A 21,395-nucleotide genomic window follows, 5' to 3' on the forward strand; every position below is an offset into this window, starting at 1 on the left:
GCACGCGAACGCAATGAGATGGGAGCCTCCCTCCAGCAGCACCTCTGCTGCTCGGGTTTTGGCAAAGCAGCGCACGAGAGCAACGGAGCTGTGCTTGACCAGACTCAGCTATTCCAGGAATGCCGCCTCGCTCTGAGGCAGAGATAAGGAGAGAGACGCTGGAACCACAAGGAGATAAAAAAAAAAAAAAAGAAATGGAGCTAGGCAAACAGCGACCCTGCCTCCTAACCCAGAGGATTTGGGTCTGGCTGTGTGAGCGGACAAAGGGTGATCTCTCACGCCTCCTCCCTGTGCTGCGCGGAGAGCCGGAGATATTTTTAAAGCACGATCATCGCAACAACTGGCCTAAGTTCGTGTACACAACCACCCTTTCCCAGGATTTCCTCTGCAAGTCCCCGCCAAGAAACGGCGAAGCAACAGAAATACATTTGTCCGATATCGGGTTATCCAGCCAAAAATTCCTCGGCGGCAAATTCCAGCCCGACAGCGCTCGACTCCTTTGGCCTTATGTGGCGTTATTTCAGCCGTGCTTGGCACGGGAGGCAATTTCGACCCCAACGCCGTTTCCAAAGGTGGCTTGAGACAACCCTGGTAAAATCAGCCTTGCCTGTTTTTTTGGCTGATTTTTTAGGCTCGCCTCCTCTTCCTCTCCTGGGTTGAGGCACAGTGGAAGACGTTTTGATGAGGACACAAAGATCTGGGCATCATCGAACACCCAAAAGCAAAGGGAACGTGCTCTGATTTTGCAGATGACGAGGCCGAAGCAAAAAGAAATGTCAATTTGGAAAGAAAAGGAAAATCTCAGCTCAGGGCACCAACCACAGCAGAAGTGTCCAGCCCCTGCTGCAGACAACGTGCCTGCAAAGAGTCCTTTGGAAGGCAAGAATTGTTTGATGTGGGTGCACGAAGGTGGCAGAGCCCCTTTGGAAATCTCCACGCTCGCAGATCCAGTGGAAGAGGGGGCGCGGTGGCCGTTTCCAGCTCCTGCAGCCCAGCTCCGGGAGATTTCGCCTTCCCAGGGCAAAAATACAGGGATGAGTTCGTGGGTGGAAGCTGGTCAAAGGGCAAGGTGGCTGTGGATGCAGGGAAAAGCAAGACGGGCTGAGAAACGGGTGACTTCTGTGGATGCTCCACTTACCCAGGGCTGCGCGGCCACGGGGCCGTGTGGCCAAAAGCCTCCCAGCCCCACAGCGAGCAGTGATATGGGGGGGTTGCAAGGAGCCCTGCTTCCGCCTTATCTAGGGTAAAAGCACTCATGGGAGGGGAAAGGAATTGAAACTTGGAGGAGGTTCACTGCAGACTGCGGGTAGCGGGGAAGAGAAGAGAAAAGCGTTGGGTGGCCTGGAACTAAGATGTGTCCTCGAAGGAGATGGGCCGGGGCTGAAAAAAGCCCCGCGAGCATCGTGGCAGAGCGCTTCTCTCTGATCCGGGTTGGAGACGCCAACCCGCGCGGCTTCGAGGCCGAAAGACGAGGAAGGGGAAAACCCCGAGGGCCAGCGGTGGGGTCGGAGCGAGCAACCGCGGCGAGAACGGACGGGGATCCAGCGCTGAGGAGCCGGCACCTTTTCTCATCGCTTCTTTGGGGAGATGCTCGCCTATTTCCCCACCGTCCTGGCTGAGGTTCGGTGCAGGCAGGGCGCACGGCGTCCCCGGCGTACGCTCGGTACCGCAGGCGACCATCCAGGCTGGGAAGCGGCGCCGGTCCCGCTCGGCATTGGGAGCACGCCGCGATGCGATGGAAGCGTTCTCCGGCACGACAGCCGATTGCAGAGGTGCAAGAAGATCCGAGCCCTGGCTGAGGATGGGCAACTGAGCATCCTCCACTGGCTTGGCGCGATGGCAACTGGTGGGCAACCGGCGGCGAGGCTGCGGTGGCCTCCCCAGGGGAAAAAAAAACAAAAAAAAACAAAAAAAAAGGGGTTTGTGCCCAAAACGAGCCCTGTCCAAGCAGCTGGGAGCTGGAAGGAAAAAGAACATCGGCGGGCCTGCCACTCTGCTTTGTGTGCGTGGGTGAAAGCACCGAAAAACACAGGAATGCAGTTTCCATGATGTCATTTCAGCGCGTTTGGCAGAGCAGGAGGATGGTGCTGAGCTGCTCAGCACCCAAGCGGCTCCCGCGGGCGCACGCCTTCCCTGGAGGCTCTCCGGCACCTTCCCCTCTTTAGGGTTTCTTCCCTAAATTCTTGGCTCCTGCTCCCACCCACATCTGTCCCGAATAGCAAATCCCTAACGTACGCTTCCCTAGCGGCAAGACTTCCATCTCCACGTAAAACAGTTAAAAACTACGATTCCAGGATTATACAAAAGGTGCATTTTTCTGGAGCAAGCCAAACACTTTATTTATTTTATTATTTAAAAACAGAACGAACCGAACAAAAAAAAAAAAACTATACAATTTTTTTTTTCTTTTCTTTTTGGAAGGAGGTTGTGGTTACATGGCTGTTATAATCCAAAAGCATGCAGACAAGATATAAAAATAAACAGATTTGTATAAAGTAACTCTTTGTAGCAGGTAAAACACTAACTGGAAGAAATCTGAATAAAAACGGTACGAAAACAGTCCATTCTTGGTCAAATCCATTCCAACTTTCAAACAGTTCACACTGGTGCAATCGGAGAGAGCTAGAGTTACAAGTTTGCTGAAGAAACATGCAGTTATACATTCCAATCAAAGAGAGCGCGATCCCACCCCCCCTGCGCCTCGCAGGGAAATAACACGCGGCAGAACAAACGGCTCGGCCGGGGAGAACATTTTAACAAGTGGCTAAAAGAGACCCGAATTTCAGGAAAACGGCACGAGAAACGACTTGGGAACAGGCTATTGCTCAGCGACAGAGCTGCCCCTGGGTAGAAAAGCTGACTCAAAGAGGTTGTGGGACCGCGGAGCCGTCTGCGGCCCCGCCGAGGGGTCCTGGGGTCGGGTCTGGGTGGGTTTTTAGCACCTAAGGTGAAAACCTGAGCCTGGGTTTCCCCTTTCCAGCCTCCCAGCCGCAGCAAAGCCCGTGAGCTCCTAAAAAAGGCAGGAATCATCTATGGGGAAAGCAGGGGGATTTGGGGTTCTGGGGGAGAGCAGGACCTGCGGGATCAGCAAACGAGGCTAAAACGCGCCCGAAGCTCTCTGCCCTCTGCCATCCAGGCAAAACCATCGCGATGGAAGCGTGGAAAGGGCTCGTGGTGCCCAAACGAGCGGCACCCGGCTGGACTGAGCCCAGAAACGGCCCAGGAAAGGGGGCGGAAAGGAGCAAATCCTTCCCAAAAACCCGCTTCGAACAACCAATGGCTCGGCCGCGGCAGCGCCAGCCCTCTCTCGGGGCCGCAGAATGGATCCGGGGTTAAATAAAAACTCCCTCGAGACAATAAAAGTTGCCCTGAGCAAGCAGGAGAGCATCGCGGAGGACACCAGGACCGGCTTCGCGACGACAAAACCCGAGCCACTGGCGGCGGCGGGATGCCGCGCCGCCTCGTCGCGCCGCCTCACGTTAGCTCCTCTCTTCCCAAGGGCAGAAACAGCTCCAAGCGCGGGCTTGCAGAAAGCCCCAAAACGGCTTTTCTCCCATTTCGCAGCCCGGTTTTTGAATCCTTAATAACAAACTGCCCGCACCAGCCCTGGGCTTGACACCGCTGCCATTGCACCTGCGCCTTAAGCAAAGCCTTTACGCACCTACGCGCTTGGATCTCGTTCAACACTCGCTAAAACAGGGAGATTTTGGGGGAAAAAAACAAAAAACAAACAACAAAATCCACAAGCACGAAACCCAAGAGGCCGTTGCTGCTACCTGAGAAGTGTAAAAGCCACGGCTGTTTTCCCCAAAAGCTCGGGGTCGTTTGCATGCACCTGGGCGCTAATTACGACGAGTTAGACTGGAATAACCCTCTCGTTCTGCACCGCTGGTTTCGCAGGGCTTAAGGCAAAGGCTGCTCGGTCTCGTCTCCTACACGACAAAGCCCGTATTTATTTTTTTTTCCCCCCTTTGAAGCCTCCTGCTTTCAGAGTATCGCCGTACCTGCGGGTTTAGAGGAGGAGAACAACGCTCCCGACTTAAATAAACACAACACGCTCTGCTGGCAACTGAACCGAGGGCTGGAGACATCGCTCCGAAGCGAGCAGGAGAAAAAGGACCCAGGAAAAAGGATCCACAAAAAAAGGACCCAGGAAAAAGGATCCACGGAAAAGGATCCAGGAAAAAGGATCCTCGTCTTACGAGCTCTGGGCTGCAAAAAGCAAGAGGCAGCTCGTGGGAGAGCCCTGCCCGACAGCAAAGCTGCGTGCAGCTTCAAAGCAAGTCAACAGCGCTCGCAGTTAATTGCAGTTAATTCTCGTTGACGGCTTTACGGCATCTGGTTTTGCTTGCACCCGTGAGCACGGCCTGCCCGGCTTTTTTTCCTCAAAGCGCTGAACCAAAGCAGGAGCAGACTGAGGTAAAACAGAAGTCGTGCACCAGCACGTGTCGGGTTTTTAACACCCCCAACGTCTACTGCGCAAAACCCACGGCGTGATCCCACCGCGCAGCAGCTCAGCAGCCAAACCAAGCGGCCAGAGAAAAAAGACACAGAAAAAGCTCGTGAGATGCCTGACCCCAACTCAAATCGCAGAGCAAACTTCGGAAGCCTACCAAAGTGGCAAACCCAATTCTCCACCTCCCCGCTTTCCAAGAGAGGGGGGGGGGCAAATACAGGAATATTTAACAACAGCAAAAAGGAACGGCCTCATCCTGCTCCAAGGTCCGCAGGGACCGGGGACAAGGACTGGGCTGCCATGTCACCGAAAGCGTGGTCACGCACGGCATCGGAAACGTGCGGCCCCCCCCCCAGCAATTAAACAGGGCCCCGATAATTTAGAGGGAACGAAGCGGCTCTGCAGGCACCCGGCCACGCTGCCAGCGAGGGCTTTCGGCAGCTCGTGGTGTTCGATCGGGGCGGGGGGAGGCTTGGCTTGGCTTTTTTAGGAAAACCAAAGCCCCGATGGCTGTAAATTATTAAAAAAAGAAAAAAAAAAGGAGTTTAATCATCTGTTTGCCACATCGCATCATTGATGCGGTTCTCTTCTAAATCCAAAGGTCTGGGCTTCTATCTGCAAATTGTTTCCTCCCTCTCTGCATCTATAGCCCCGTCGCCAGGCACGGTTTGGGAGAAAAAAGAGCATTTTCAGTTTCATCAGGGGCCGGTTTTGTCAGCTGGAGCGGATTTGGGGCCGTGGGAGGCTTTGACGCTGTTACACAAGCGAAGCTCCCAATTATCCCCACCTAATTCCATTAGCGGGGAGGGCTGGGCACCGTTTTGGTGCGCGGTCCAGCGCCGCCTCTTTGGCAGAGAAGAATTTCCAACCAGCACCACATCGCCCTCGTCAGATTCGCCTCCGCGGGCCGTTTTTTTGTCCCGCGTTTCATTTGGAAACGGGACCGGCACACCCCGGCCTCAGGTGGGGTCGGCCCCTGATGAAACTTTGGGTCTAGTGGGAGGCGTCCCTGCCCACCGGGGGGCTGGAACCCGATGGTTTTTACGGTCCCTTTCCGACCCCAACCACGCTGCGGCTCTGGGACCCGAGACGGCGAGCGGCGTCCCTGGGGGGGACACGTGGAGGTGCCACCCCCGGGGAGAAAAGCGCTCGCTTCTGCTTCGGTCTATTCCATCACGAGCCCTCTGCACCCTAGGAGTTATTAAAATCGCTTCGTTCAGAGCTCTGCCCGTCCCCTCCAGTGCCTGCTCGCAGCAAAACACGGCCCCGACAGAGCTCTCGTCCCACCTGGGACCGCGGACAAGCAGGATGGCGCTCGGCCAGGCGGCCGCACGGCGCGGCGAGCCCTCGGGGTGCCCAACACGGCCAGGGGGGCTCCGAGCCCCTGGCAAAGCCACGCAGAGCTGCAGGCAGGAGGAGATAAATGGAAATAAGCGGCCCGAGTGTTGTCTATGAGCACAAACACGGCCGGTTTGTGTCACTGCTTGGCCAAGGAGCACGGGTCCCCCTTCCCCTCTTGGCATTTGTCACCGACAGATTTAACCTTCCGATCGCCACCTACGAGTTAGTCCAACACAACAAAACCTCTCAAGTTCCTCAAAAAAAAACCCCACGCAGATCCTACTGAAAATACGTGGAAGTAGGCAACAGCACGCAACCTCCGCATGTCACGTTAAAAGACAGCGCACTCCGGCATTACCCCAGACGCACACATCCTTAAAAACTGAAGCATTTACGGGAACTGGTGCCAGCTTGGCTCCACTGCAAGTCCAATCAACCCCAGCTGCTGCGTTTTTGGAGGAGAAAGGAAGACGGAGAGGAGCCTTCCGACAGCTCTCAGGCCCTGCTGGTTTCGGAGCTGCAGAGCCGCGAGCCTCCAGCCCGTGCGTTTCTTTTCTCCTCCTACCAAAAGGACGCGAGGCCGGAGGCCGGCAGGATCGCCAGCGGATTTCTGCCCGGTCCTGGTGGCGTTTGTGCCACGGAGCCAGCCCCGCTCTGAAAGAGGAGGAAGGACGCCTCCTGCCTCGTGCAGAAGCCCTTCTGCTGACCTGCGTGCTGGGAAGAGCCCGGGGTCACCTCTGGAGGCCAAGCCGGGTTAGCAGCTAGCGGGGGAAAGAGCTTTAGTCGACCGCACGGCTTTGCTGACGTAAAAGCAAGCAGGGAACGCCAGCACGTGATGTTAGAGGACAGAGCAACGCGTTGCGAGAGGGTGAGGGCAGCCTCATCCAAGCCCAAATGACAAAAGGCTGAGGTCGCACCAAGGCAGAAGCACGGAGCTACGCAGAGCAGACGCTGCCCTGGGAAGTTTTCACCCTACTTTTTCTACACAGACCTGCCCGACGCCGTAAAAAAGGCTCTTACGCACAAATAACGCACGTTTCCCAAGTCTTTCTCCGCCACACCGCTCTGTTGCACAAGCGTTCCTGGTGAGAACGCCTCGTGCCTCCCGTGAGGACAATAGAGCGGCTTTCTAAAAATACAGATCTAGGTCATCAGCCAGACAAAGAGCTACCTTGGCACACGCCGCAGTTTGGCTCCTGCGCCCACATCCAACTCGAGAAAGGAAAGCTTATGAAAATATCTCGTAGCGCTCGAGAACTGCCAGAGACAACAGCGCTACTGCCAAGTTGTACACGGAGGGCCCGAGACGGGCAACATGCAGCATCTCCGCTGGGTACATTGGTTTGATTACAAAGACAAAAAATTAAAGACCAAGCCGGTAATGAAAACATATTTATTTATACAGAAAACAGGTATAGGACTGAGTCTTTAAATAAGCTGCATCTAACCTGTTTCTGAATCTTCACTGTCGGAGGAGCTCGACTCGCTGGTGCTCTCAGACTCTGAGGACGAGAACCCCTTCATTTTAGAGGAACCAGCAATTACATCCACTTTTTCTGCTGCAACAAGACAACAGTACAAGAGCGTCAGAAGGAGAAGCAGCCCCCCGGCACCCTGCCTCCTGCTGCGTGCTCCTCCCTGACCGCTGCTAACAGCGAGACCCCCGGGGGGCCGCGTGGCAAACCCCCCTTGATTTTGCTGCGCTTTTTCCCACCGCTGACTTGCCCGAGCTGGGCTGCAGCAGGCCCTCGGAGGTCTTACAGGGGGCGATTCCCTAAGGGGCGGAAAATGATGGGGGTTTCCCCTCCCACCGTGTCAGGCCAGGGCTGCTGCCGAACCCGGGCTCCTCTCCGCCGCTCGCGGCCACCCCGAGCTCGCTGTGCCCAGCAGCGGCGGGTTCTCGCTGCTGAAAATTCACTTTTTTTTTTTAGCTGCAGCACCTTCCTGGCCCAGGTAGGCAGCCAGACAGGTGGCTGAGGCAGCGGGAAGTAGGCAGCCGCCTGTTTTAATAGCTTAAGCTCCAATAAAAACGGGTCGCTACAGCTGAAGAGCCCTCAGGCCCTGCTGTACCTCTTTACGACCTGCTAAACCGAAACAGAACTATCTAAATGTTTTAATTGGGTACAAGAGCATAAAGCAAGCTCCCGAGGTTTGGGTAGGTTTGTTTTCCACTCTGCTTTATAGCACGCTGTGATCAGCCCCCCCTTGCCCACGGGCAACTAGGAGGTTCCTTTCAAATCCCCCAAGATTTCGTTTCAGTAACCAAAATGCTGATCAGTTCCTCAGCCGTGAATAAACGGGGACGGTGAAAAGTGGAATAAAAAGCCTCCAGAGGCTGGCAGAGAGGAGGGGCGAGGTCGGGAGCCTCAGCCCCAAGAGCAGGCAGCTCAGAGCGAGCCCCGTGCCCTGCAGGACGCCGTGGTCCCCCCACCCGCCTCCGCTCCCCTGCCCCACCGCAAGGCTGCTGCTCGTCAAAGAGCAGCCGCGGTTTTTATAAAAACAGCCTGCCTCGGGCTGAAACGGCGGGTGCCCTTCCACCTAACTGGCAGCAAGTGGCACGCTTCGTATCGGTAGGATTTGGAAGAAAATATTTACGTTAGAGGGAGGCCGAGGATCAGCAGCCTCGTGTCTGAGCAGCTGGATTCAGGTCCAGCAGCAGGATTTAACAGCCACGCTGTGGTGGCACTGCTCCTTTGGCTAGAGAAGTAGCAGCTCCCCTCTTTCACTGAGCAAGGATATAAACCGCCCAAAAACCGGCACGCGTGCACCCATCTCTCTGCAAATCCGTCACCCGGCTGGGAACACCCGGCCGGAACACGAGGGGAACAGCTCTGAGGCTGACAGGTACCTTGAGGTTTCCTCTTCTTCCGTAAACACGAGGTCACGTATCTCTCCAGCTCCCGTAACGTGGAGGGTTTCAATGTCTCAAAGTCAATTTCAATCTCATCGGGATTGGAGTTTTTAAGCGAGGGTTCTCTCGACTGGATGATATGGACAACTCGGCCCAGTTTCTCACCAGGGAGTTTGTTAATGTCCAGGCTCAGCTGCCTCTTCTCCTCATAGGACATTGGCTTACACTTCTCCTCCTCCTCAGACTCGTAGGCTGGGGGGGGCTTGCTGTTCTTCACCGTCACAGGCTCCTTCTTACTACTTAAGAATAATTATAAAATGTTATTACAGAGCACACCGAAACACAGAGACGTTTCAAAAAGCAGCTGCTTGGCTCTAACACCGTGTAACAACCACGTCGCTCTTATTTTACAACTACCGCTGCGGCATCAAACAGAGAACGAACCGGGCACGAGGTGCAGGAGGGAGCTCTCTGCACGTCTCCTTTCAATCCCAAAGGGCATCCTCTTATTTTCCAGCCCAGCCACGAGGCTGGATGCGGGATGCTCAGCCTGCTACCCGTTGGACATCCGAGTCCGAGCTCCCCGTCCAACCTTCCCTCAACTCAGACTGAAATGAGCAGCTCCAGAGGTTAATTCTTCACATCTGCGCTCGGACGGACGGAAGCCTAACTGAGGCTGCGCATTTCCCTGCTGGAAAGGCTTCTGCTGTGTGGAGTCTGACACCGCAGCACCACTAGGGCAGCGCAATCTCCCTGTAGGCTGCACGCAGGCAGAAGCAAAAGCCAGCATCCGTAAAGAAATACGTTCACAAGAAGCAACGACTCCTTAATTTCATCTCGTTACAGCTAAATACGCCAAACTCCTCCCTTTCACCTCCTTTTCAGGGTTCAATACCAAGGCACAACGTCCCCTTCCCGTTTGAGCAGCAGATACTCGGCTCTTGGCACCTTACCTCTTCGTTCAAAACCTCCAGCTCCAACAAAAGGAAGGGGTAGGGAAAACTAGAGAACGCAGGGCGCTGAGATGCAGCGGCCCGACTCTGCGGGGTTTTCTCTCCTGTACTTAACGTGCTGAAAGCAGCCCCAGCAGGCAGACACCGAACCACAGCAGCACGAGCAGGTGCTGCTGCTGAGCTCACGCCCGCGACTCAAACCGATCGCACCAGCGCGAAGGCGAGGGGCCTTGCTGCGAGCCAGCCCTACACCAAAGGCGTAGGAGTTACTTTTCAAGAATCCTGCGTGTAAGAAAGTTAATTATCACAAGAAAAAAAGAGTGTCATGCTCCTCAGCGCAACAAAACGTGAGGGAACAGGAACAGGGCTGACCTGGAGGTACTGCTGTTGCTGTTACTTTTCTTAGCCTTCTTGGGCGGCGGTTCCTTGGCTTTACTTTTCTTGCTGTCTTCCAGCTCTTCCTTCTTTTTGTGCTTCTCCTTCTTCTTCTCCTTCTTGTCTTTCTCCTTCTTCTTTGGTTTGTTTTGCTGTGGCTGGGACAGGGCTGCAAGCTGTTCATGCACTGCTTTAAGCTGAGAGGCAGACACACAAAGATCAAGATACTTTTGCCCAGCACCTCCTTCTCTCCATATTAATCACCTCTCCCTCTCTTTTCTCCATCTTTCAGTACCGCCCGTGCTTTCTTATCTTTTACTACTAACTAGGTCACTTCTTCCAGCTTTTCAGCACACTGATTTTTGTATATTTAAGCGTCTTGACCTCCGCAACAGGAAGGAGGCAACCTTTTTATAGAGCCTGGCACAGCTTTTCTCCCCGCTAGGGCAGAAGCGGGCTGCTCGCTTCCTCAGCACCACTCAACGCTTTTACTTCCCAGTGCCAGCAACGTCACGAACTGGAAGGACGCAAGCTGGAGCTGCCTGCTCTTTATCTCACCGCCTTCCCCCGCAGAGTGTCAGCTGGCCACAGCGGATAAATCCTCCTCCTGAGGGCTCGGGCAGCCCTGAAGGCGTTCAGCCCGCTCACACGGCAGCACCTGACCGCAGGCAGCGAGCTCCTGCAGCTGGGGACTATTTTGTGCAGCTGCGAGAGCCCTGGGAGGACCGTTCTGGACTGCACCCACTCCTCCGTACTCCACCGGCCCTTTACAGCTCGTGGAGCACTTTACAGCCGACACTCGCTATCAGACAGCGGTCCCAAGGCTGCGAGCTAAATAAAACAAGCCGCCTGAGGCGGTCGAGGTGAAGAAGGACACCCCGGGGCGCCCCCGATCCGTCGGGACGGACACGGTACCTGCTCCTGGAGCTCTGCTAACCGCTGAGCTCGCTCTTCCTCGGAGTCGTCCGACGAGCTGTCGCTGTCCGAGGAGCTATCGCTGCTGCTATCGCTAGAGGAAGGGGGAGCCACCTTGGTCGGAGGTGGCACCACCACGGGAGAAGAGGCTGGAATCACAGGTTCTTCTGGTTCGTCTGGCATCTTAGCGAAGCGCATCTCAAAGACGTCCTGAAAATAGCATGGAAAAAAATCAGGCAGGGTTTGGCAGAGCACCGTGCTACAAAGGCAGTTAGCATCTCCAGGGTGTTCCCCACATACCTGCGGTCTCTACCCGAGCAACAAACACACACACACAGAGTCCCGCCTGTTGCAGACAGCACCATTTCCTCAACGCTCCAAGTCTGCCCTTCGAGTCTGGTTGGAATTTTGACTGCATCCAGGATGGTTTGGGGGGAAAGTTTCCCGGCAAGAAAGGCAAGGTTCGTTTTCAAAGCTGCAACGCTGACGAGCTCAGCTCCAGCACCGCCAGTCGCTCCCTCTCCTTTTCAGCCCAGACACAGGCTGGATTTCCTAAGCGCAACTGCTGCTGCCTACAACAACTGCTCTCCTACGGCCGTGCGGCGAAAACCACCTCGATTAAATCAAACGCTTGTGCAAACACTTCCCCCTTATCCCGACGAGTACGAAGCTGGGTTATTTTCACCGCTACCCCACGGCTGGGAAAGCTGTTTTTCTCTAAAGCCCGATTAAGATCCGCTTTAATTTAAACCTAAGACAAGCCGGCGAGATAAGGAGCGAAAGGCTGATTGTGTTTCTTATCGAGGCAGTTCCAGCGAAAGGCTGTGTGTGTGTGCTCGCGCCGTTTCGCTCCCGGTACTCGAGGTGAAGCCACCGGCGATCCCTTAGGGACCGGGGCCACAGCAGGAGGCAGGGAGCAGGCGCGGGTGCAGCCGTGAGCTGAGCCAGGCTGCTCCCCCCCGCAGCAGGGTCCTCTCCATCCCTGCCCGCGCCCTCACCGCTCCCGGTCTTGTTTTCTCGTGGAGTTTCCCGGAACAATTGCCACCTGCGTTAGATTTTAATCTCGATGCCACGCTTCCAGCCAAGGTTGTGATCCCTGAGTTGTTTCCCATCAATCCGACTGTTTTGTACACGCCCACGCCGCCAAAGCAACTGAAAAAGAGCTGGTTTTGTCCCTGGGTGCGCCCCTCCATGGGGGCACGTTACCACCTGAACTGCCGCGCGATGGGAGAAGCACTTGCAGAAAAAAAACGCCACGTTTTGGGCAAGCGAGACCTGAAAATGGGCTCAGCTCCCCTGCTTTTACGTGTTTAGAAGCCAGGCAGCTCCGCAAGAGCTCAGCTGGTCACTCCAGGCTCCTTCTGGAGGCCCCAAGGAGGAGAGGAGCTCCCATTCCAGGAGGGGATCCAGCTGAGCCTCGGGGCTTTGCAGGGAGCGATGCCGAGCCGGGAAGCAGAGGAGCCAACGAAGCAGCTTTGGGAACTCTTTTTTTTTTTTTTTCCTTTTTTACGTAGGAAGGAAAGGAGGCGACATTCTCCGTGTCCTGGGTGCGCGGCACCGAGCAGGAACCCGCCACCCAAGGCCCACGGCTTCCTTCTACGCCCCTGCAGCCCGTAAACGTTAGCTGCACGCAAACCGATGCGGATTTCTGTGACTTATTTAAAACAGTTTAGCAAGTCAAACGCCCGGTGACATTGAAGCCCCTGCTTGAACACCGAGCTGACTTTAAGCACGGAACTCCAACGCCTCGCCTTGCAAAGCAGCTTTAAGCACTCCCGAGGACCTGTGACACCTTTGAACAGGAGATGTTTTTCCATCGAGCGCGGACAACAACCGGATCCCCTCTCCCTGCGGCCCACACCTGGGCGCATGAGATGCTCGCACACGAGGAGCAACCTTCTTCAGCCCCAAGGCTTCCGAGACTTTCAGGTCAGGCTCGTCCTCGCTGTTCATTTAAGGACCTGGTGGTGCTTGAAACTCGCTCAGCGTTTCCCTGAGCTCCTTTGTTCGTCCCTCCTCCTTCGTTTTGTGCAGGTGGAGCGCTGCTGGGCGGCATTTCTCCGTCCTGAACCTCCCGTGCCTCTGCTCAGGGCACACTTCGGGCGCTGCAGATGTTGTTTCGCTGCTTCCATCTGCTGGCAGAAATGCCAAATTCGCTTCTGTGCTCCCCCACACGGGACCAGCAAGGCTGGAAGGGGAAGGAATTGCTTCCCTTGCTGCGCTGCAAGCACAAAGCGCTCCGGAGCACACAGTCGAGGAAAAGGAGAGCTTTCAGAGGGCTTGCAGCACGACAGAGGCACGCAAGAGTGCTTGTCGCTTCGCTCCCCCTGCAACAAGCTGCAGTGCTTCAAGGCGCTGAGTCACCGCGCTTAATGTGTGTTTACAAACTAATTACTGCTCGCCATGAACCAGAAAGTCCGGTGCTTCGTTACCGCCGGCAGCCAACGCTAAAACACTGCTTACATACAATTTCTAAACTCTTTCGGGTCAGGAATAACAACTTCCCAAATCTTTATGCCTTAACACTTAGGGAGGTTGATTTGAAGTCCAGTTGAGCCAAGTTAAAAACAATCAATCGATTCAGAAGCACCTGGGTTAGGAAAAAGCCCTCAACATTTGGAAAACCCCCTAGCACTCCATCTGCGTTCACCAGGAACAGATAAAAGAAAAAAACCCTAACGAGGAAGCAGGTAACCGGCTAATTAACGTCTTTGTGATCAGGGATTCTTACTGCTATGCAAATCCCTGGTGCCACCGGCCTGTCCTCGCTTGGACAAACATCAGCCAGGACGAAGGCGGTGCCCGGGGCTGTGACTGCAGGCAGAGGGATTTGTTTTGGCCACCCCGGCTGGTTAATGCACAATTCCCAGCTCCACGCCCGAGTGGCACAACCCCGAGGAAGCTCGAGCTCCCTGTTAACACCGGAATTCCTAGAAAATCAGCTTCCAACCAGAAAGCGGGAACAGAGGGATTTGGACAGGGTTAATTCAACGGCTGATGCAAGGACAGGTGAATAACTCGAGTGGGCAGAACCAGGGCTATCTGTTAAGCAACGCCCGGCGCTCCCGGCTGATGGTAACTCACCAACCCGTGCCCAGACTTGCATCCTCAGCCTGGTTTCCAAACCCCAGCAGCGCTCCAGAAACCTCGCTCGCCTGCTTGGCTCCTTCCCACCCGAAATGAGTTCTCTGCGCAGGGAGCAAGCGAAGGGAGAGCTGCTAGCCCGGCTGCCTGGGCTTTGGCACCCACCCCTATCGGGACAGGGAGCTCCAAGAGCCACAAACGCCGGCCAGGAGTCCTCTTGAAATGCACTTTCGGGGGATCGTTATGCACGGCCACACAAGGAGGGTGAAAAGACACATTATAAGCCCCGAGGGAATGCAAGGAGCTGAAGTAACCGGCTCCAACCTGCGGAACGTAAAAATAAGCTTTACAAAGCAGCCACGGGGACACTTCCCCTGTCTGCCACCAACACGCGGTCGTGGCGTTGCATTCAAAAAGCAAGATTTTCATCTTTGTGTTGGGAAAAGAGTTTCCCGAGTGGCTCCGGGCAGGGATGGGCTCCTGAGCCTGCCTGCGGGGCTGACTCAGGTGAATAAAATCCCGGTTGCAAAGAGCTTAATGTGTCCTTTATTGCCTCCACGGGGCATCACCTGGCAGCGTCGGCTGCTGAGGACTTTCCCCATAGGACGGGGTGAGAGAAAGAAAAGTCTCAAGTTTCTGCGCAGCTCTTTACAGCTCTGCAGCCTGCGACGACAGTGACCAGAATTTCAGATCAGATCCGGCTGGTTCCTTCTGCTGCTCGCTAGCAAAACGCTTTAGGACGCCACTTGAAGTGGCTGTGAAGTACTTCACTGGACCAAAACAAGAGAACGAGTGGCCAGAGGGCGAGCATCGTGTTTTTCAGCCCTCTGTCAACCACAGAATCCAGAGGGGGGAAAAAAAAAACCACACCACCAACAGATGCTGAACGCTACGCATTTCACATCAAAAGCGCGCCGAGACACACGTTGAACTCAGTGTACGTTTATCTCAAATTCAACCAGCCCAGAGCTGATTTTACAGAAGCATCACGAGGAAATATCGACCCTAAACTTGATGAAACCTCGCAGGGGTCAACCAATTCCCAGGGATTTCTAGGGATTTCATGATTTCCTGACGGCCACCGTGCCATGAAGATGAGAGAAAAGGCTGCGCCAGTGCGAAGCGTGAAAGGTTTGGGAACATCCCCATTAAAATCTAGATGCTAGCCTTGGGCACCGGACACAGGAGTTTACACAGAGCCAGGAACAATCTGGAAGCATTCTTCTCCTATTACTTCCTCTAGAAACTGCTCTTTAATCATTACAGACCCAGCCCAAAGCTATTAATATCCAGTTTCTACTTTTTTTTTCCCTCCCTGAACCTCATGTCCTTCGCGTTTTTCCCAGCTCTGGCGTTTTCTGATGTAAATCAGATCCCTGCTTTCTGAAGGTTAAAAGCAAGCCACGCTGTGGTTTTTTTTTTTCCTCCTTTCATACAGCGAGACCCCAACGCCTTGTCATTCAAATAGTCCCTCCGCTCCATTCAGCTCGAGTTCAGCTTTTCTTGTGCAGGGATGGCCAAGAACTGTAAACAGCAAAAATCTCCGCAGGGCTTTTTCTGATGACGCTGTGTTATCTTGCTAAGAAAGAAGCTGAAGCCGCTGCTGAATCCTTCCAGCAAGCCCCACGGTGATGACGAGCACGTGAACAAAGCCTCTTCCCAGCAGCTTTAGCCCTGGTGTCCTTGCACGCTTCTCGTCCCGTCCAGCCCGGACCTCGTGTGCTGTGAACAAGCCCCGCTGAGCCCATCCTGCATCCCCTCCTTCCACTACCGGCACGCGTTTCCACGCGGCTTTTGGGAGGTTACCGCACGTGAAGGCCTCCTGCCGCCCAGTTTGGGTCGGGTTTGATGTGCTAAAGTTATCCAGGAGGGACCAAGAGACAGACGGCACGAAGTTTTAGGAAACGACAGCTGCACCCACAGCCCTCAGAAAGCAAAAAACGGGGGAGAAATCAGCATTTAAGTGAAAGACCTGCCTGAAAACAGAGAGACAGGGAACCCCCAAGTGTTTCTCAGTGAAAGCTGCCGAAATGCTCAGGTTAAACGTGCAAAGCAGGAGCGGCCGTACGTGGCTCAACGTACGTGGCTTCTTTTTCAGCTACACCGTTCATTACAAAGGTTGCAGGAGCAAGTGGAGTGTAAAACTTCACTGTCAGGATGATCAGGAAGGTAACTACAACGACTGCACGAAGAAGGGGGCACGATCCCTATTTTCTCTACAGGTTTCTCGAGGAGGAAAGAGACGTTTCAGAGCCTTACTTTTTTTTCCCCACTCCTTTACCAAAAAGATAAGAGGACAAGAAAAAGATGCTACGAAACAAAATAGTTCAATGAGGCAAACACAAATCGGGCTGAGTCAGCCCGCTCCTATCGCTTCCACAGCGAGATCTGCTTACCATGCTGGCGTTTCTTTATGCTTTTTGTTATTTTACGTTATTTCTTTATGTTATTTGAAGATGATGCACCACTTGTGCCGGAGCAATTAGGAAAGGAAGACGCAGGCACTCCCGGAGAACTGAAGGTGGTCGTGCGGCGCGGTTCTTACCTGCAGTTTCCGTGCCATCGCCACCACCTCGTGATCGGCGGGGTTGTACTTGTAGCAGTTGGAGAACATCAATCGCACGTCGGCTGCGAATTCCTGAGCATCTCTGTATTCCCGGTTCTCCAGTTTAGACTAGAAAGGAAGGGATTAAAAAGAACTTTCAGCTATTAAGGGTGTAAATGCAATAATCCGATTAAGTGAACAAACACAGCACCGTGGCACCCGTGGAGGCTTTGGAAGCCCAAGCGTCTCCCTGCACTGGAACAAATAAGGAAGAATCGCACCAGGTTGACAAAAAAAAATGGAGCAGACCGTGGGCATCTTTAAGGATAACTCAGGGTGTGTTCAAGGGGGGGCAACGTGCTCTTCAGGCTCCCTTCAGATGACAACGACTGCTGGTGCTGGATGTATCAGGGAAGCAGCGCTCGCAGCCAGGATCGCCCACTGAACCCTGGCTCTGTCTGACCTGCAGGCACTGAACCTCCACGCACACCCCCAAGGCCATTTCTTCGCAAAAACCAGCTCTGCTCAGGTGGATTCCCTGGGAGGAAGAGCTGGTTGTGCTCAAGGGTCAGCTGAAAAAGGAGCTTTGTTCGAGGCTAAGACACCGGGGACGGGATTCAATCGCCATGCCCGCTTTTGGGGTTCCCAAGCTCGCCATCTAGCCTCCCTATCCTGGAAGAAAGCCGACCTCCGCTGAGTGGGATGCCGACACCTGACCTAAGAGGAGCCAGATCTGCTCTAACACCCCTGGCAGAGGCTTGAGACGATGGTGCTGCATCCAGCCGGGAGCGCCGGGCGACGCCAGCTGAGCGCGGAGGCTTCCCGAGCCCCGTGCAGATCTCACGCCCTCTCTGGGAAAGAGGGGCTGAACTTGAAAACAAGCAAACGGAGAAAGCCGAGCAGCTGTCTCGGTGATGTCTGCCAAGGGTGAGCTCAGACAGGCGCACGGCGATACCACCAGCGCTCCGTTTGCAGCGCTGGGGGGTTCTGCAAGGCAGCCCTGCAGCCTGCTGTCGATCAGAGGGCAAGCAGCCCGAGCTACAAAGCTTCACGGCTGGAAACGAGCCTCTGTGTATCACCGAATGGGACGTGAGCGCCAAGGTACGAAGCCAAGGAGCGTGAAGATCTTGATTTATCAACACTTGCCTGCACCATCTGCTGATTGACTCGGGTTTTTGTCCGCTGGAGACGAGGAGAGCGCAGCCCCGAGGGCTCGCTCGCTGCTCTGCCGCGCTTGCCAAGAGGGAAGCCGAAGCCGATGGCGCGCTTGCAGAGGGGAAACATCTGGCCACCGGCGCCCGGAGCCAGCATCAGCAATTCATTTCACGCAGCCAGGTGGCAATTACTGCGGGCAGCACGGTATGTGCCTATCAGCCCGGACCGTGCTTGCATTACTGAGCCAAAGCAAAGAATTTCGTAATGCGTTCCCAAGCTCTGGCTCAGGAAGATCCCAAACGCGAGGCTGAAAATGGTTTTTGCCACTGCAACTCCTTCGACGGAACAGAAGGGAAGAGAAACGTGCTCCTAAGTCACCCTTCAGCAAAACGGTTTGAGCGCAGCGGCGAAGGAAGAGCTGAAATCCCCGCGCAGACCTGGCGCAACCTCAGTAAGGAGAAGGCTGCGGGAAGGAAGAATTCCCTCCTCTTGTTGTAAAACGCAAGCCCAAATTGGGTGAAGCAGGATTCAGCCCTAACCTTTTCTGCTTACAGGTGAGTTCATCACAGAGCCGGGAAGTAAAAGACTTGTCAATAATGAATTAATGCTTCAAGTGGAAACGTGGATTACGTTGAAGTCACATTTCTAAAATCCGCGACGCCAGCCTATCGGCAGCAGAACCTACCTCTGCTTAACAGAAGGCTGATTCAGACAACTTCAGGAACACGGGCCCTTATTTTAAGAGAACAGAACACATTTTGTTTTAAATCCAATCCCCTTATTAGTGTAATTTATGCTCTCTGAGGCCATCTCCTGGGCTAAGAACAGAAAGCGTAGATTTAGACAGCAATGGAAATTTTCTATAAAAAAAAAACAAAACGGGCAAGCGTTTCCTAAGAGCCCTTCTGGAAGGATGATGGGTTGTTTGTTTTTTTTTCCAAATGTCACGATAACAGCAACAGGCAAATAAGAGGGACCGAATGTACGAGAAACCCAGGGCCAAGAAAAGCCTGGCAGACATCTGAAGGCGCTGGGTGCGCACGCGCCGGGAGGAGTCGTAGTCTCCTGCGCCATCCACGCCCCGCCAAGCCCCCGACCTCCCCACACCTCCCGTGAAGCTGAGCTTACTTTGATCGTGCTCAGATCCATGGGATGTTTAATGATATCGCAATAGTCGTGCAGTCCCAGTGCTTCCACATCCACAGGTTTGTAGAAGGGCCAGGCGTAGGCAGCGTGCTTCTTGGCAAACATCTCTTTGATGATGCCACTGCAGTATTTTAACTGCTCGGACACTTTGCTACTCTTCTCTACCATGTGCTGCTGGGAATCTGGGACGTCCTTCTTCGGGGGCTTCACCGGTCGGCTGCTTTCCCTCCGCGGCCCCAGCTTGGTGGACTTGGGTTCAGCAGGCAGCGATGATGATTCATGAATCGGGTCTATGGTCGTCGGTGTTGTGGTGTCTGCTTTCCTCTTCACTCCTTTTTTCGTCTACAAGCAAGAAAGAAATCAGGATTACCAAGGGCCGTACGCTGTCTTCGACCGACTTGTGCTCCTCGTAGCGCGACTCGGGCTCAAGCTGCGGCACGGAGGCAGCGCTACGGGGTGGAAGTTGGAAGGCCTCCCCTAAATACTCGAGATACTGTCTGCCTGCACCGAGCTCTGCAGAAAACCATGCGGATTAGCTCTGTCGTACCAAGAAAGGTCAAGAGCGTGAGTCACTTCAGTAAGCCGAGATTTCGTCCTGAGTCACGTAGGGCTTAAATAAGGAAGAGGATGAATTCCACGCGAGGCTGGGTGGAATTCGTGCTGGCTAACTTGTGTCTAAGAGGGGTCCCCGCAGGCTCCTTTTCTACTCAATAGAGAGGAGGAAGCCTTTTCCAAACAGGAATCTTTTGACCAAACTGTGGTCGTCTGCCTTAAAACGAAACTCCAGCGGTGGAGAGCTGGCACGGACACCGGCGCTGCAGCTCTTCCCACCCAGCTGAGGCACCGAACCACCCCGATCCCGAGCCACGACCGCAGGAACCACTCACCTTCACGGGCTGAGCGGGTGTGGGGATGACGGGAGGGTGAGGCTGGATGGGTTGGGGGGCCGGGGCCGGCGGAGCGGGGGCCTGGGGGGCCGGCGGAGGCGGCGCAGGAGGCTGAGGAGGCACCATCGTCATTACTGGCATCTGGACGATAAGGTCGGGGGTGACAGAAGGGAAGGAATGAGTCGTCTGCGCCGACTGGAGGTTCTGCTGCGGAGCCTGCGTCTGCGCCGGGGACGCCGCCTGGGTCGCATTCTGTACCGTCGATGATCCTGGCTTGGATGTCACTGCCGAAAGAAAGGAAAGGAAAAGCGTTGCTTCTCTCTTCCAACTCAATCGCTTTAACGGGAAAACAATGTTTCATAACGAGCGCTCTCGCCACTTAAATAGTATTGCTCGTTAGATAATTAATACTTTGCAGATCCTGTTCTTGAGCAACCAGTCAGGGACAAACAATCGTCACGTTTTCCTTAATGAGAAGTATTTGTACAGCTTGCTAGGTGAGATGGTGAAGACACTCAGGACCTAACTGTACCAAAACCACTTCAGCAAAGGACCAAGGACCAGGCCAAAGGCGTACTCCTCTCTTCCCCTTCTCCTTACAGGAGATTTTGGGGAGGCAGGGTACGGAGCTGAGCGTTGTCACCTTCCCCTGCCTACCCTTTTGTCCCAGGCAATGGTTCTTGACTCTAATTTTGGAGCCAAACCGTGCTCTGTTACCGAGAGCAGGAGTCTCTTACTGGTTGGTGGCTCAACTCCTCCAAACCCCTTCCGTCCTGGGGAAATCTCTCCCGACAACTAGCGAGCAAACTCATCGCTAGATCACATCAAACACGGAGCAACCGCAGAGGTTCGGACACCAGACGGGAGAGCAGGAGAGTGGGGAAGACCGGAGCTGCTGCCTCTTTGCGGGACAAAGCTCCCAGCAAGTTTCCAAACTCTCCGGCGGAAGGCGTTGCGAAACGCCCTCCGAGCGGCGATGCTTGGCCGGGACGCAGCGCGAGACGGAGGCATCAGCAAAGCCGGATCCAGCCCCAAGTCCCCAGTCCCGCAGGAGGATTGGTAGCAGCGGCTCATTATTACAGGAGCGCCTCCTGCCAGGTATCAAACGGCCCTCTGAGAGGCCTTGAGTTTGTATGCCCAAGGGAAAGCCGGGCTCTTGAGCTGTACCCGTCCAGAAGGACTGGGTTTTGGCTGCTCTTTCACCAGGGAGAATCTCCCGCGAGGGATACGTCAGCGGCTGCTCGCCGTATCGTGCCTTTCGGACCACCCAGCAGACCTTCCGAGGCTGCCCCCAAAATACATTTGTTAAGAGAAGAGCTGCAGCCAGACCCGCTCCCGGGAGCTGCAGCGGCTGCGATCCCACCGGAGAAACGTTGCGTGGTAACGGGCGAGCTGCTGAGCTTACATCCGCGAAAAAGAAACTGCGGGCTGCTGGCAGCATAAACCTGGGAGCTTTCAGCTCCTAGCAGAGCGATGACCACGCTCCTGGGCTTTGCCAGGAGCAGGAGTGAGCTCTGGGAAGTGACAGCGCGTCCTCCAGCGCATGTGCTACTCACAGATGTGATCGAGAGCAGCTGGGCAGCGGCACGTCCAGGTAGAGCGGACGCGATTCGCCTCCTGCCTTGCAGAAGTTCCTAACACAAACGGGTTATCTCACAAAAACCCCGGCGGGCATCGTTTTTCCAGC

At 54.8% G+C, this 21,395-nt stretch overlaps 1 protein-coding gene across 8 annotated transcripts in view; it reads right to left on the reverse strand.

The window, feature by feature from the left end:
• Positions 1 to 21,395, reverse strand: part of BRD4 (bromodomain containing 4) — a 62,733-nt gene that overhangs the window by 9,007 nt on the left and 32,331 nt on the right. For 6 of the 8 annotated variants that reach the window (XM_080571453.1, XM_080571460.1, XM_080571457.1 and 3 more), the window contains exons 7-13: positions 19,709 to 19,992; positions 18,804 to 19,163; positions 16,521 to 16,649; positions 10,892 to 11,101; positions 9,974 to 10,173; positions 8,646 to 8,947; positions 7,246 to 7,356 (exon numbers count right to left, since the gene is read on the reverse strand). In XM_080571453.1, the coding sequence (XP_080427579.1) occupies positions 7,246 to 7,356; positions 8,646 to 8,947; positions 9,974 to 10,173; positions 10,892 to 11,101; positions 16,521 to 16,649; positions 18,804 to 19,163; positions 19,709 to 19,992 (1,596 nt within the window). The remainder of the gene's footprint in view (positions 1 to 7,245; positions 7,357 to 8,645; positions 8,948 to 9,973; positions 10,174 to 10,891; positions 11,102 to 16,520; positions 16,650 to 18,803; positions 19,164 to 19,708; positions 19,993 to 21,395) is intronic. The other 2 variants (XM_080571459.1, XM_080571458.1) reach the window with 1 other exon arrangement.

The sequence above is a fragment of the Anser brachyrhynchus genome (assembly GCF_964034855.1).
Source record: "Anser brachyrhynchus genome assembly, chromosome: 32".
Classification (NCBI taxonomy): domain Eukaryota; kingdom Metazoa; phylum Chordata; class Aves; order Anseriformes; family Anatidae; genus Anser; species Anser brachyrhynchus.